The sequence below is a fragment of the Guillardia theta genome (genome assembly GCF_000315625.1).
Source record: "Guillardia theta CCMP2712 unplaced genomic scaffold GUITHscaffold_121, whole genome shotgun sequence".
Lineage (NCBI taxonomy): Eukaryota > Cryptophyceae > Pyrenomonadales > Geminigeraceae > Guillardia > Guillardia theta.
Genome location: NW_005434553.1, coordinates 150,924 through 163,880, shown reverse-complemented (window position 1 = coordinate 163,880; position 12,957 = coordinate 150,924). Strand labels below are relative to the sequence as shown.

The 12,957-nt window shown below is 51.0% G+C and overlaps 7 protein-coding genes across 7 annotated transcripts; 1 reads left to right on the top strand and 6 right to left on the bottom strand.

Moving 5' to 3' along the window:
• Positions 1-499: 499 nt before the first annotated feature.
• Positions 500-1,327, bottom strand: GUITHDRAFT_155409 (hypothetical protein; the record flags this gene model as incomplete). The annotated part of the gene is made up of 3 exons (XM_005822664.1): positions 500-596; positions 685-740; positions 1,198-1,327. Coding segments are annotated over 3 exons (197 nt in total), but the record flags the coding sequence as incomplete, so codon positions are not given.
• A 1,228-nt stretch (positions 1,328-2,555) lies between these two features.
• On the top strand, positions 2,556-3,755 carry GUITHDRAFT_146296 (hypothetical protein; the record flags this gene model as incomplete). Its single annotated transcript, XM_005822663.1, has 7 exons — positions 2,556-3,051; positions 3,107-3,187; positions 3,225-3,322; positions 3,348-3,429; positions 3,473-3,534; positions 3,597-3,639; positions 3,691-3,755. 7 exons carry the CDS (start codon positions 2,556-2,558, stop codon positions 3,753-3,755), a joined length of 927 nt encoding a protein of 308 aa, XP_005822720.1.
• A 120-nt stretch (positions 3,756-3,875) lies between these two features.
• Positions 3,876-4,802, bottom strand: GUITHDRAFT_165903 (hypothetical protein; the record flags this gene model as incomplete). The annotated part of the gene is made up of 1 exon (XM_005822662.1): positions 3,876-4,802. One exon carries the CDS (start codon positions 4,800-4,802, stop codon positions 4,005-4,007), a length of 798 nt encoding a protein of 265 aa, XP_005822719.1. The 3' UTR covers positions 3,876-4,004.
• A 2,038-nt stretch (positions 4,803-6,840) lies between these two features.
• On the bottom strand, positions 6,841-7,462 carry GUITHDRAFT_118123 (hypothetical protein; the record flags this gene model as incomplete). Its single annotated transcript, XM_005822661.1, has 2 exons — positions 6,841-7,326; positions 7,394-7,462. The coding sequence occupies 2 exons, from the start codon at positions 7,460-7,462 to the stop codon at positions 6,841-6,843; spliced, it is 555 nt and encodes a 184-aa protein (XP_005822718.1).
• Positions 7,463-7,815: 353 nt separating this feature from the next.
• GUITHDRAFT_118122 (hypothetical protein) lies at positions 7,816-8,380 on the bottom strand (the record flags this gene model as incomplete). The annotated part of the gene is made up of 2 exons (XM_005822660.1): positions 7,816-8,163; positions 8,231-8,380. The coding sequence occupies 2 exons, from the start codon at positions 8,378-8,380 to the stop codon at positions 7,816-7,818; spliced, it is 498 nt and encodes a 165-aa protein (XP_005822717.1).
• Positions 8,381-9,526: 1,146 nt separating this feature from the next.
• GUITHDRAFT_118121 (hypothetical protein) lies at positions 9,527-10,243 on the bottom strand (the record flags this gene model as incomplete). The annotated part of the gene is made up of 2 exons (XM_005822659.1): positions 9,527-10,030; positions 10,091-10,243. 2 exons carry the CDS (start codon positions 10,241-10,243, stop codon positions 9,527-9,529), a joined length of 657 nt encoding a protein of 218 aa, XP_005822716.1.
• Positions 10,244-10,859: 616 nt separating this feature from the next.
• GUITHDRAFT_118120 (hypothetical protein) lies at positions 10,860-11,531 on the bottom strand (the record flags this gene model as incomplete). The annotated part of the gene is made up of 1 exon (XM_005822658.1): positions 10,860-11,531. One exon carries the CDS (start codon positions 11,529-11,531, stop codon positions 10,860-10,862), a length of 672 nt encoding a protein of 223 aa, XP_005822715.1.
• Between the last annotated feature and the right edge of the window lie 1,426 nt (positions 11,532-12,957).

Below are 12,957 nucleotides of genomic sequence, written 5' to 3'. Positions count from 1 at the left end.
CTCTCTCTCTCTCTCTCTCTCTCTCTCTCTCTCTCTCTCTCTCTCTCTCTCTCTCTCTCCCTGTTTTCTGCCTCTCCCTTTATCTGTCTGTCGGTCGGTATCCTCCCCCATTCCTCAAGCCTCAGAGTCAAGCACAATAATTGGTGGTGTCGCAGAACATTCTACACAAGATTCTTCAGAGCGACGATGATGAAGAAGAAGAGACCAAGGGGAAGGGTGACGAAGAAAACACTTTTCTTGATGATATCAGCTCGCTCAAAGATTCTACAAGGTTGTACTCCTCACATACATGAAGTGCTAGTTATCTGAAAATATTTCCAGCTCCTAGAGTTGCGCTTTCAGAGCTTTTGGATGTAGTATACGTGTGGAAAAACGAAGTTGTGAGCTGCCATTATCAGAAATAAAGATGCAAACATGTTTAGAAAGTGTCCAAAGATCATATGAGATGTGACGAATTGAATGAAATTTGAAGCAAACACTTTACAAAGAGCCAATAATCCAAGAGTTGCAATCTTTATTGCTTCTCAAGTCGCTTCTATTCTCAAAGTGCTTTCGAGATTTTAAAAAAAAGGCCGTGTCATGCGCTTAAATCGCAACTGCAGATGTTGATGATCAGAGTTCAAAACAAAAGTCGGAGTGCACAAAAGTAGCAAGAGAAGAGTGATGTGTAAACAAAACACCCACCTCTTCCTGTGATGGCAGCTCCGCGGATCTTTCCGATCAATCCCTTGATGCGATGTCTGCGATTGTCAAGGTTATTGCAATCAAAAGCATGCTTCACATAAACTGCACAATCAGATGGAGGTTGTGCAGATCTTGACTGCTCGTGTCAACATGTATGAGAATGGTTCAACATTCAGGATGAAGTCTTCATCCTCACATACATCATCTCTACGTTTACAGCATCGCAATCGTTATCAGTGTTGATCCTTCTTGTGGTCCTCAACCATCATCATCAAAGTCACTGTCATCATCATACTCTCTTTGCTAGCATGTTGCTCCCATACTACAATCATATGGTTCAAACTCGTTTCCCATGCCATCGTTCCCTCTGTCATGACCCCCATCATCTCGATCTCTATCAACACCGCTAACAACAAGAACAGGATCTCCTCCCCCTCATCTCCATCGTCATCATCATCATCTCCATCGTCGTCGTCGTCATCCTCATCCTCATCATCCAGCCACGAAACTCACGCAGCAGCCCAGTCCTTCTCCGCGCGGTTGGAGTGATGGAATCGGTCGCCATCGATCTGACCGTTGAGCGCCTGGTGGAGGGCCACGTCCCCCCACAACTTCTGAGTCTTCTGCTGATAGAAAGCCATCCTGCAAGCGAGGTCACGAGCCAAGAATCCCGCAGCGAGCCGATCTTTGACAACAAGGAGGGCACGCTCTCAACAATCACTACAAAGGTCTTCCAGCAAACATGCCTTGCAACAGGGTCAATCCGATGTCCTTCCCACGATCATTCGAGTTCATGGGGACTAGCATGGCTCGCTAGCCGTTCTTTGTTGATACCAGTGCAAGCACTCCTCCCTTCCTCTGCCACCTTCTCATCCTATCGTCCATTCTCACTCTTCCCTTACCTGATTCATCCTCTACAGTTTGACTCCTTGCTGCTGAACATTCTTTTCATCCAGATACATTCTCCGCTCTCATTCACAATCTTTCCCCTAGCACTTCACAGCACTAGCTCAATCACGTTCACAGAATGGTGACCACATGACAAATTCACAATCATTCGGCCTCCGCCGCTGTTGTAGACTTCTCTGCCTCCTCCCAACACATTGATCGATCTCTGAGTTCGCTGCCCCTCTCCTTCATCCCTCCCCATGATGCGCTTGTTCCAATGGCTGGCGACTTCTGCCATTGCGAACAGTCACTGTGTCCTTGGGGTAGTGGGGTTCCAAGGGGCAGGGGTGCAGTTGTCCATAGGGGTACTTCAAGGCAAAACAAGGGGTATACCAAGGATGAGAATCGAAATCGGGTAGGGTGGGCTCAAAGATTGACTGATTTTTTACTCATAGGGATTTCCGGCAAAACTAAATCAAAATCTCATTTTGACTATTTCAATAATTATAAGAGATCCTTCCTATAACAGATAACACCCACCCGTCCATCCACTACCCACCCCTAACACATACCCCCCAGATCCTCTCTTGGCCGCCTAAATCGTTGGACCCTACCCCCTCTTTTGAGTGCCCTTATTACCCTCACTACCCACCCATCCCTGTAGATCCCAATTATACTACCCCTACCCTCCAAATTCCAGCCCCCGACCGTGCATTTCTACACCCCTCGGAGGATACTGGCACCCCTACCCCCTAAAATGTGGAGCTACCCTCTTATTTTCACCCACCAATGGCAATAGTTGGTTGATCATCCTTGCATACGAAGAGTACCCGGTCCGATTAGCTCTATACTACCCTATATTTGACCTTCATTGAAATAGGTGGTTAAAAGAACCCGTTCTATTGGTACCCCTACCCTCCCTCAAAAATCTGGACCCTACCTCCGTATGGTCTGCTGTACCGACCCTCCACTGCTCCCCCGCCATGACGCCAGAGAGACTGAACGTGGTCGCCATGCTTGCTTTGACGACAGTCATGCTGGCTCATGTTGCGTCGCTTCCACATGCTTCAGCCATGTCCCCCTCTGTAGGCCAGCCGCACAGCCTCTCTCCTCTCCCTCTGTCGAGATCTTCGTGCTTCGTTTCTTCAGCAGGAGCGACGCCGTCGTTGACTCGATCGCCTGGATTGGCCGCATGCAGAATTTCTTCAGCACTGCCCCTCCGCAACTTTGATGCCAAGACTAGGAGCGTGCAAGATTCAATCCTCGGTCAGATCAAGCAGCATTCAAGAATCATGAGGTCCCCTCTTGTTCTGCAGCAAAGCAACAAGGATTCCGACACGGCAGACATGGAGGAGGAGGAAGTCGAGGTCGTGGTAAAGGACACCAAGACAGGAAAAACCATTGATTGCTACGTGGACGAGGAGGTTGTTGTGGATGGACAGGAATATGCACTTGTTTACCCCTGCGATACACCCGTCGGTGATGCTTCTAGAGCGAACTCGATTAAGCGAACATTGACCTGTGTTATCTGTAGTGCTCGCGTATGTGGACAAGGATTCAGATGGAGAGGAGTTGATTCCCGTCAGTGACGATGACATTCCCAAACTTTTCCCAGGTGAACATTCTTGGAACCTCTTCACATAGGTTGACAGCGGGCCTTGCCTCGCCTTTCTGGTGTCAGGGGCTTACAAGGCTTGTGCTGAGCAAGATGTCGAGCTCATTGACTCAGCTGTCGTTCTCACACTGCAAGGTCAGTGTTGCTGCTTGACATGTAGTGCTGTGGGTCCAGAGGTGCTCACGGACGTCTAGGAGACATCGGTGACGATGAAGAAGATCTCGAGGACCTGGGGGAAGCAGGTGTGCGATCTGGGAATTCTTCCCTTCCTGACTGGGAGAGAAGGAGAGGATGAGGAATTTGTGAAAGTTATCACGAGCTATGAGGAGAAAGGAATAGAGTACCTGGTGAGCTTGCAGAGCACGCCTCACTCCGATGTCTTGAGATCATGTGATGCGTCTGTTCTCAGGTCACCGAGCCCCTGGAACCAGTTCTCATCATTGCAAAACCGGGTAGAGCTCAATGAAGTGAAGAAAATTTGATGATTGTTGACAATATTCTAGGAGAGCAAACAAAAAGTAAGAAGAAGACGTACTTCACCCTGCCGGAGGTCAGGAAGCGAAATTGATACGGAGGTTGGGCGTGATAGAATTCATTTGCAGGAGGAGATCAGCAAGATCATGCCAAAGATTGAAGAGATTCTTGAGCTCCGTTTTGAGGTGAACTGTGTTTGTTCGCATGCCTGGTGTATCTTAAGGTATTTCAATCAGGAGGAAAACTGAACTACATGTTATCGATGAATTCGCGAGAGGAGGTTTTGGCCAAACAACTTGGAAGATAACTTGCGATGATAGTAATCATCATGTATCGAAAGCCTTCACTGCATCTTCATCCTATGCTTGCTGCTTGATCCTGCGTTTCCCAACCCCTTATACCACTGGCTTGTGGCGTTGGCGAATTCAAGCATGTGGATTTCTGGGGCATAAGGCTTCGTGATGCTGGGTGGGATAGAATTGCAGAACTCCTTGAAGAAGCGCGCTTGTGCTTCTTGCTCTCTTTTGATGCGAGCAACCATCCCATCCTCCTTGGCGATCTCCGTGAGACGCTTCATCTCACCCCGCTCTCTCATCTTCTCCGCCACTTGCTTGCGCGCACTGTCAAAGCGCTGCTCCCACTCCATCACTATCCTCTCCCTCCTCTTCTCTCTCGCGTCTCCCTCCACGCTTTCAGTCGCCTCCAGCACATTAAATTCTCGTCTCGGCGTAGACTCTGCTGGTACCTCTAGCCGAGGAGGCTTCTCCCGTGCCCACATGCGGAGGTACTGCTGGCTGGGGTTCCAGTTGAGGAAAGGAGCAGCGCACTGCCTGAACTTCGACTTGTCGATACAGTCGTCCGCTATCTTCGAAAATTCTCTGAACGTGAGAGCTTGACCTGACATGTTCTCAGCTTCTACTCGCCTTGTCGTGTCCAGCTTCTGGATGCCCTCCTTCCAATCGCGATACGATATGAACCCGTCGCGATCTCGGTCAAGCAGGAGGAAAGCTTCTCTGAGAGATTTCTTGTTCTGATCGAGGCGGAGTATAATGTCCTGTACTTGATCCGGCTCGATAGACTTCCTGGCGCTTCCTGGACAAGATTTGTCTGTGGAGAACAAGATCACACATTCGTGATACATAGGATGAAATTCACCTGACTTTGACGGACTGCAAAACAATCTGCGCTTTTCGGAGACGCTGTCCATGCCCCTTGATGTATGGAACCCTCCCTGTCATCTTCAGAATCATTCATATGGACATCCCAACGCAAAAGCACGCTTCCATGTTTGTGACATAATGATTCATTACCGCCGTGCTTGTTTTTCTAGGCGATGAGACCTCGCGAGAAATCCTGCTTGTGAAAGATTTGGGATCATTACGACTCCCACCCTGACTCTCAGAAGCATCCTCGACTTTCTGATCAGCACAGATGAGCAAGCTATCAATCATCGCAACGTGCTTCGTCGCACCCGCAGGTCGAGGCGCATCAGAGGGGTTTGAACATGCTCGTTCTCTCTGTTCCCTTGCTGGCTCCGAGGAGTTCTGCAACAGAGAGTCAACTTGCGAGTCGACAAGTCAAGATGGAAGTCACGGCAAGCGCGGGCTGTTGCTCTTCTTCAAGTCTGTGGAGAAGATTACTTGAGTATGCCTCAGGTTCGAGGAATGAGCACCACTAGACAGGGCGCTTCTAGAGTTTGAGGAACCATATTGGTTTCTCGTCTTGCCCCTGAGTCCAAGGTGAGCGTTGAAACTAAAGTTCTGTCTCTACCTCGCTTTCATCCTTGTACCTCTTAGATCACGTTGACGGCCGTTGATACAACAAAAACCTTGACTGAGCCATTCAATGGGCGTGAGCTGGTCAAGAAGCTTGTAATGGAAAAGAGAAAAGACGATCTAGATATCAGCAACTGAAGGACTTCGATCAATGAGCATGAATCCTCTATTCAATCAACATCATTCACAATCATTGAGCGAGTTCCCCCTCTTGAAACAGCATTCTGTCCTTCATAAGTTATGAAGTCTTTCATCAATCATTCAGATCCTCATACAGCTTCTTGTGCCTTGACTTGTTGTCTCAATGCACAAACATCCAGCCAACTGAAGGTCGAGTCCTGCTTAGAGTTGGTATGACACTATCAACTTCCTGAGGGCCTCCGGGGCCTACCAACTGCCAACATGAAGTATCTCCATCTTTCAGACCTCTTAACTTGGTTCACTGCAGCATATATCTCACAGCAGAGTTGACTTTCGCAATCCTGCTCCATTGTGTCCTCCTCCCTCCTACTCTTGTCGCATCACGGCAAATCTGACGGACTAACTGTAACTTCTTCGTTGAGTACGAGTGAGAGTCAAGTACTATCTGCCCTACATCAGATATCATCTCACTGAAGTCAACTCGCAGGCGTGTTCATCACAGAGCTGGATCAGTGTCTGTCATAGCCCAGCTGGTGGCATTCAGCTGACAGGCCCCTGAGTCTCGCCATGGCAACTCAGCAGCAGCGGCATGGCAAGTTTCAGTTACTACAGTGGATAACCCTAAAAAACACTTGTAAAACAAAGAAAGATAACACTAGGCCTACTGAGTCGCGCCCGGCCGGCCGCCGCGCGGCCTCCCCGGGGGCCCGACTTGGGCCGCCGTCACTGAATCGGTACGATCGTGAGGCAGGCCGGGCAGCATCATCAACACTGATGGTGAAGCGCCGCAAGCATGGCGGTCAAGGCGTGACTGCCAGACCAGCCTGCGGACATTCTGATCGGAACACTGTGACTTCAGTTGTGGTCAACACAGCCACTTGAAATGACAGAAGTTCCACTGGATCTTTCCGATCTTCCAAAGTTCGTTGCCACTGCCAGTTTCCTTGATGTTGGCACTGAGGCTACGATCGGTGAAGTACCAAAGTTTGAGTCCAAGTTCTTATGCTGGCAACTAGATCAAACTCAGATATCGTCTTGCTATCATACCTCTTTTAATGCATCGAAAGATTCGGTCTATCTAATAAAACATGCACGAAAAGAAACAACAAGCCTAACTGGAGGATTTCCTTAATCTCCTTTCACAGAACGTTGTGATATCTCTCAAGCCTATGCTTTTTCATTTCAGCAGGTTTTCAAGAAACGCACGAGAACCTCTCGTGTTGACAACTTTCAAACGTGCAAACATCTATCAGTTGAGCTTTCTCAAGTCCAATCAACATCCATATCTATCGTTGGGTCGTCGTGTGCTAGTCCAACAAACCACTCGATCCATTCTCTTGTCAGTTCCATCGGCTCGTCTGCAGAGTCTCCATCATGCTGTTCTGGTGGATCGCTCTCAGCCATGAGAGGATTTGAGTCACGCGGCTCGAGGTACAGATCTTGAGGAGACCAACTTGGAGGTATGTACATGTTGTGATCAGAGTCGGGTTGATCTAGTTCCAACGGCCGATGGGATTCAACATGCAGAAGCTCTGAATCTTCAGTGCTGACATTCACAACATACCCATCATCCTTGTCCTCAATCTCATCCTCATCTTCCTTTCCTTCCGACAGCCTCGGCGAGTCCTTTACATGGAACGCTGCTGTCTGGCATGGAGTAGCAATTCCTTGTGTGGGGCCTTTGCTGTACGGCCAGCGATCGATCCCTAGTGACTTGCACGCGTTCTTCAGCGCCGTCAGCGAGATCTCCTGCCAAGCAACCTCCCCATCAGCTCCTCCTCCTCCCTCTCCCTCCTCACACAAGCCTCTGCCTCACCAGGTGCTCCGCAGCGTGGACCTGGCGCATGCAGAAGAGAGCTTCGAGGGAGGCTCTGGTGATGGACATGGCGGAAGGTCGCTGCTGATCGGGGGCGCTCCTTCTCCGTCTGGGGAAGACTATGTATGCTGGATCATACGTCGCTCTTGCCATGTTGTGCAATGAGAGGAGGAGGGATGGGGAAGGTTATGAGAATCGGGGAGACATGAGTTTTGACTGTCAGCTTCGGTCATGGATGCCACCTGATCACGTCGTACTCACGTAGTATTACAGTTTTGTTATTGTTAAAAACAAGTTTCAATCAGCTTCTACACTGTGATAGTTGTACATTCGCAACCAAACTTTGAGGCCTTGGTGTACCTGCTTGTGCATCCCGTCGCTCGTGTGGTTGGAGTAGCGGTTTTCGCTGCATCCTTGTTTTCCTAGAATTCTGTCGGCACCTCCCACAAGTCGTCCGATCCTCCATGCACAAACGGGTTTGTTCCGCACTCATCCTGCTGAATGGTCATGCTGTTCCAGTTTGACTCCATGCTACCCCCAACCACCATCGCTTTTGGAGTGCCCTCTTCGGCTCCAGGATTCTCCTCTTCGATTTCTGCAATGCGCAGTGTCGCGGCGCTGCTGTCTTCAGGACCCCCAGGCAGGCTCCTATATCCAACCAAGCTCCCACTCGGCGAGGAACCCATCGCATCTTCGTCTCCTCGGCAGTAAGGCCAGCGATCGATCCCTAGTGACTTGCACGCGTTCTTCAGCGCCGTCAGCGAGATCTCCTGCCAAGCAACCTCCCCATCAGCTTCTCCTCCTCCCTCTCCCTCCTCACACAAGCCTCTGCCTCACCAGGTGCTCCGCAGCGTGGACCTGGCGCATGCAGAAGAGAGCTTCGAGGGAGGCTCTGGTGATGGACATGGCGGAAGGTCGCTGCTGATCGGGGGCGCTCCTTCTTCGTCTTGGGAAGACTATATAGGCATCTCGCTGCATCATCTTCATCCTATTGTTGACGCTGTTGCACTCTTGTTGCTGTCCTCTAGTAGCGTGCTGCTGCTGCTGCTGCTGCTGCTGCTGCTGCGTCGAGGGCTGGGGCAGGTCTTAGTTAAAGGAGGGCAGAGGGGCACAGAGGCAGAGATCCCTGTTACACCTGCCCTGTCATCATACGGTCAATAGTCACGAGGGAAATGGCTGGCTTATTTGTGCCCTTCTGATATGATCACGAAACCCTCGGAGACTGGTCACGGTTTGTTGTCACGGCGCACTGTAGCGGCCATGGGATCACGAGCCTGGCTGACTGGTGTTAATAATGCGATATCTCTCCAGGCGGCCGCCATTAGTTTTATATCTTGTAAAACTGGTTTACTCAAAGTTAAGTAAAACAGTGACGTTCAGAGGTAGTCAGGCTCCCCCGGGCCGGTCGGTACTGACTCCGAGCCTCATATGACTCCCGACAGCCACCCAGGAATCTGCCAAGGAATGCCGTTCTTTGAGATCTTTAAAAAAGCAAGGGATGTTTATTCACAGGACTTTCTGTTGAGGTTGCCGATCCACACCCCAGCTAACTCATCCCAACGTAGTAGGTCGATCCGCTATACTGTAAACGGTTCAATTTGTTCGGAATGGCACGGTACAGGTTGGTCCTCCAGCCCGTCCGTCACCCCGCACATCACACCAGAAGAGGGTACTAGGATGTCTCAAACAACATCGGAAACATCATCCCGGAAATGCTGTCAAACCACGCATTAACTTTCGGGATATCGTACACGTCTACTCCTCAGGTCCAGGTACATCGTCACGAATTTCAAGTGATGTTATCGGAGACAAACCAGGGAATGAAGAGATGAACCCGGCAAGGGTCAGCATGTCTGTACTTCTTCACCGCCATCCCCTTCATTAGGACGAGGAAATCGCAGAGGCGCACAAAGTGTAACCCAGGACTACATCTCGATCGTCAACGACCTGGCGAGAATGGTCTGCTGGAGGATTTGAACAGCGTAGTCAAATTACTGCTGAAAACTTTATTGTACATTCCAACAGGCTAAATTGGTTGAGTTCCTATGTACACTGTGATCATCATTACATCCCGATCACGATCATGTTGCAAGTGCACGACTTTAAGACGCTCTGTCACTGCTCTTCCTCTCATCATCCCTCGTCATCCATCGCAATCCTTGGATCTTCAAAACCCACACCAACGAACCACTCGATCCACTGTATGGACACACCTGACTCCTTCCTGCCCTCTTCTTCTTCACGCATACGGGTAGGTCCAGCCTGAGCATCAGATGAGCAGCTCATCACGACCTCAGATGCATCTGACTCCTCCCCTTGCTGCTGATCGCTCATGTACGAATCGCAGCCATCGCCCTCGTGTCGCAATGCCAAGTCTGTGGGAGTGGCTGAGCTCCAGTGAGGAGAAGAGTTCCCAGGAGAAAGCTTCGTCACTTCAAAGGCAGCAAGATTGTTCTCGCTGTCAACATCTCCAGCACCAATAGGTCTCACCATCGCTACCTCCCCATTCTCTGACTCCCATGAAAGTGTAGTGGTGGGGCTCGACGACAAGCTTGCTCCGTCGCCTTCTTTTTGGTATGGCCATCGGTCGTATCCGAGGTGCTTGCAAGCGTTCTTGAAGGCTGTGAGCGAGATGCCCTGCACATCCATTCTACAGTCAGAAACGAGATGGTGGAAACGAACAACAATCTTCCTCACCAGGTGATTCGCAGCGTGGACCTGGCGCATGCAGAAGAGGCGTTGGAGGGACTCTCTAGTGATGGACATGGCGGGGGGACGTTCCTCATCAGGCGCCGTTCTCTTTCTTCTTGGGAATACCATGTAGGCGTCGGCTGGCTGCTGTAGCGACATGCTTGGGACTGCCGCGATCTGATCCCGGCGGGAGCGTGCAAGGGAACAAAGTGCGGGGGTTTTGCTCCGAGTTTACTACATTTCGTCCCCCCTCGTACCAGTCAAATGCTGACCGTGACCGGATGACAAAATACACCGTCGCTTCCGTGACTTTTTCCTGGGAGGCCTCCAGTCTCCCAACGAAACGACTTGTTATCAAAAATCTGATAGCCATTCATATCTCAGTTAAAAAAAAGGCCGAAAAGATGCATGATGCTCATCGACGACAACAACCCCGTAGCATTGCGCACATTCAACCCATCATCCTGCCAACTCTTTCACGCAGTGTCTGCCAGTTGCTTTGCAGAGACTAGAAGTTTGTAAACCGAGGAAGACGTTCATCCAGTCAAGAACAAGTCAAGCTCATATTTTCACCAATTTATTGCTATCATTCACACCGGGTAAACCAACAATCAGCCTCATCCTCTGATTTTAAAGATGAATGCAAAGATATGGTTGCATTATTCCCTCTTAATTGCCTCTCCTCTTCCTCCTTCACACTTGCATGAAGACCTGTAAATAATACTAGTGCCATATTGGATTTCTCGCATCTCTTGTGAGGGGGGGGATCTCCCCGTCACCACTCGATTGTAGGATCGTCATTCCCCATCCCCACGAACCACTCGATCCAGTCCCTGTGCAGTCGCACCTCGACATCTTGGCCTTCCTCTTCGTTGGGCTTCTCTGCTCCGTGCAGCCCGGTCGTCTCCTCCTGCCATGGCGACAAATTTTCTTGATTTGCTGGCGAATTGCATTGCAAGTCCTCAGACGTATCCGAGAACGTGATCTCTTGCTCTATATTGCTGGTGCAGTCGAGCATGGGGTAGGCAGGAGATTGAGGCTGTGCAGAAAACTCATCGCCTTCATGCTCCCCTGCTTGCTCTGTGTCTGTTGTTCTCCCCTCACCAGAACTTTCAGGCCAGCCATGAATGTTGATGGGGGAAGGGCTTGCTCCGTCGCCTTCTTTTTGGTATGGCCATCGGTCGTATCCGAGGTGCTTGCAAGCGTTCTTGAAGGCTGTGAGCGAGATGCCCTGCACATCAACCACACAGTCAAAAACGAGATGGTTGAAACGAACAACAATCTTCCTTACCAGGTGTCTTGCAGCATGGACCTGGCGCATGCAGAAGAGGCGTTGGAGGGACTCTCTAGTGATGGACATGGCAGGTGTTCTCTCATTCCATGGCGCTGCGACCCTCCTCCTCCTCGGGATCACCATGTACGCGTGCTCTCGCATCGGATGCGCCATTCCTATCGCTTTCGATAGCGGTTCGCTCGAAACCAGTCCTTTTGTCAGGGAGCCCCTACCCCACCCCCGCCCCTTGAGCCCCACAACCTATTTCGCAACGATTCCTCCGTCTCTTACTACCCCACCCTACCATTCCAGCATTTCCACCCCTGTCAGCTTTTATATCTCGTCCCTGGCCCTTTAATTCCAGTCGAAGAAGTACCCACCCCACCCCACCTTACCACATAGCAAGATGACTCAGGAGTTTATATTTCATCCCCGCATGTCAACAGCCCTCGTGACCGTCACTCCTTTGGCTCTTTTAACACCAACAAGTCACGGTCGGGTCACGACCCGGATAGTCGGAAGGCTCAGCGCGGCGGGCGAGTCTCACGCGGGCGGCCGGCCGCCGTGCGGTCAGAGCCCTAGTCTCTTTTACCGTCAAAGTTAAGTTGAAAATCAGTACGGTACCATGGGACAATCAAGAGAGTAGAGCCCTACGGTACTAATAATGTAAGTGTGACCGTACCGTATTGCCGCCCGGAACCCGTACTCGTACGCTCGGCACACGGTTGAGAAGAAACGGAACTTCGGAAGTTTGCCCCGCAACGTTCGGTTCATTGAAGGGCAATTTTGACTGGCAGCCTCCGTCACTAACTCACCGACTCAGCCTGAGCGGCAAGTTACAGACGAGGCTACTACTAGTACGTTACAGGCTCCTCCCTTTGAGTAAAAACTAAACCTGGGAGGATCGGACCGCGCCCGGCCTCGCTCTCCCCCGCCGTCGGACGAGCCTCCGAGGCTGCCGCTTGCCGCCTTCTTCGCCTCGGAGGATCCGTCCTCCGAGTCCGACGGTCGGCCTTGCGCTTCCGAGCGGCTTGCAGCATTCGGGCCTTGTAGCCCAGTGAGCGAAAGAGAAGCACCCGGCAGTCCGAGTCTCTGAGTGACTCAGTGACGGATACAAACGGTGCCGGGTAGCGGTAGGGCTGTAAATGCAGGCAATGGTAGTAAATAATATGGTGGTGATAGCAATTCACGGTCACCGTCACCTAAACCCAATGCCATGATGCGGCACTGCCAGGCTGCGCCGGGCACTGTCAGGTACTCCACCGGCTTCTTTACACAAAGTTCAATTAAAAATCAGTACTATCACTGAGTCACGAGGTACTACGTGTGACTCAGTGGGCCGGAGGCCCGTACGGTAGTCACCTGAGTACGGTACCCGTAGTAGAGCTGGTTGCCCGCCGACCCAGTACCACTCCGCAGTTACAGTGGCAGGCCCGCCAATGGTCCGGCGAGTCCGATCAGTCACTGACTCGCCAGTGAGTCACGGCAGTAGGGCTGGCCCGCTCACCGTGGGTCACCGTGGCCGCTGAACTTTCAAGAGTCTCTCGGATTTTGACAAGCGACCGAGGCACACGGCGATGAATGATCGGATAGTCTGAGA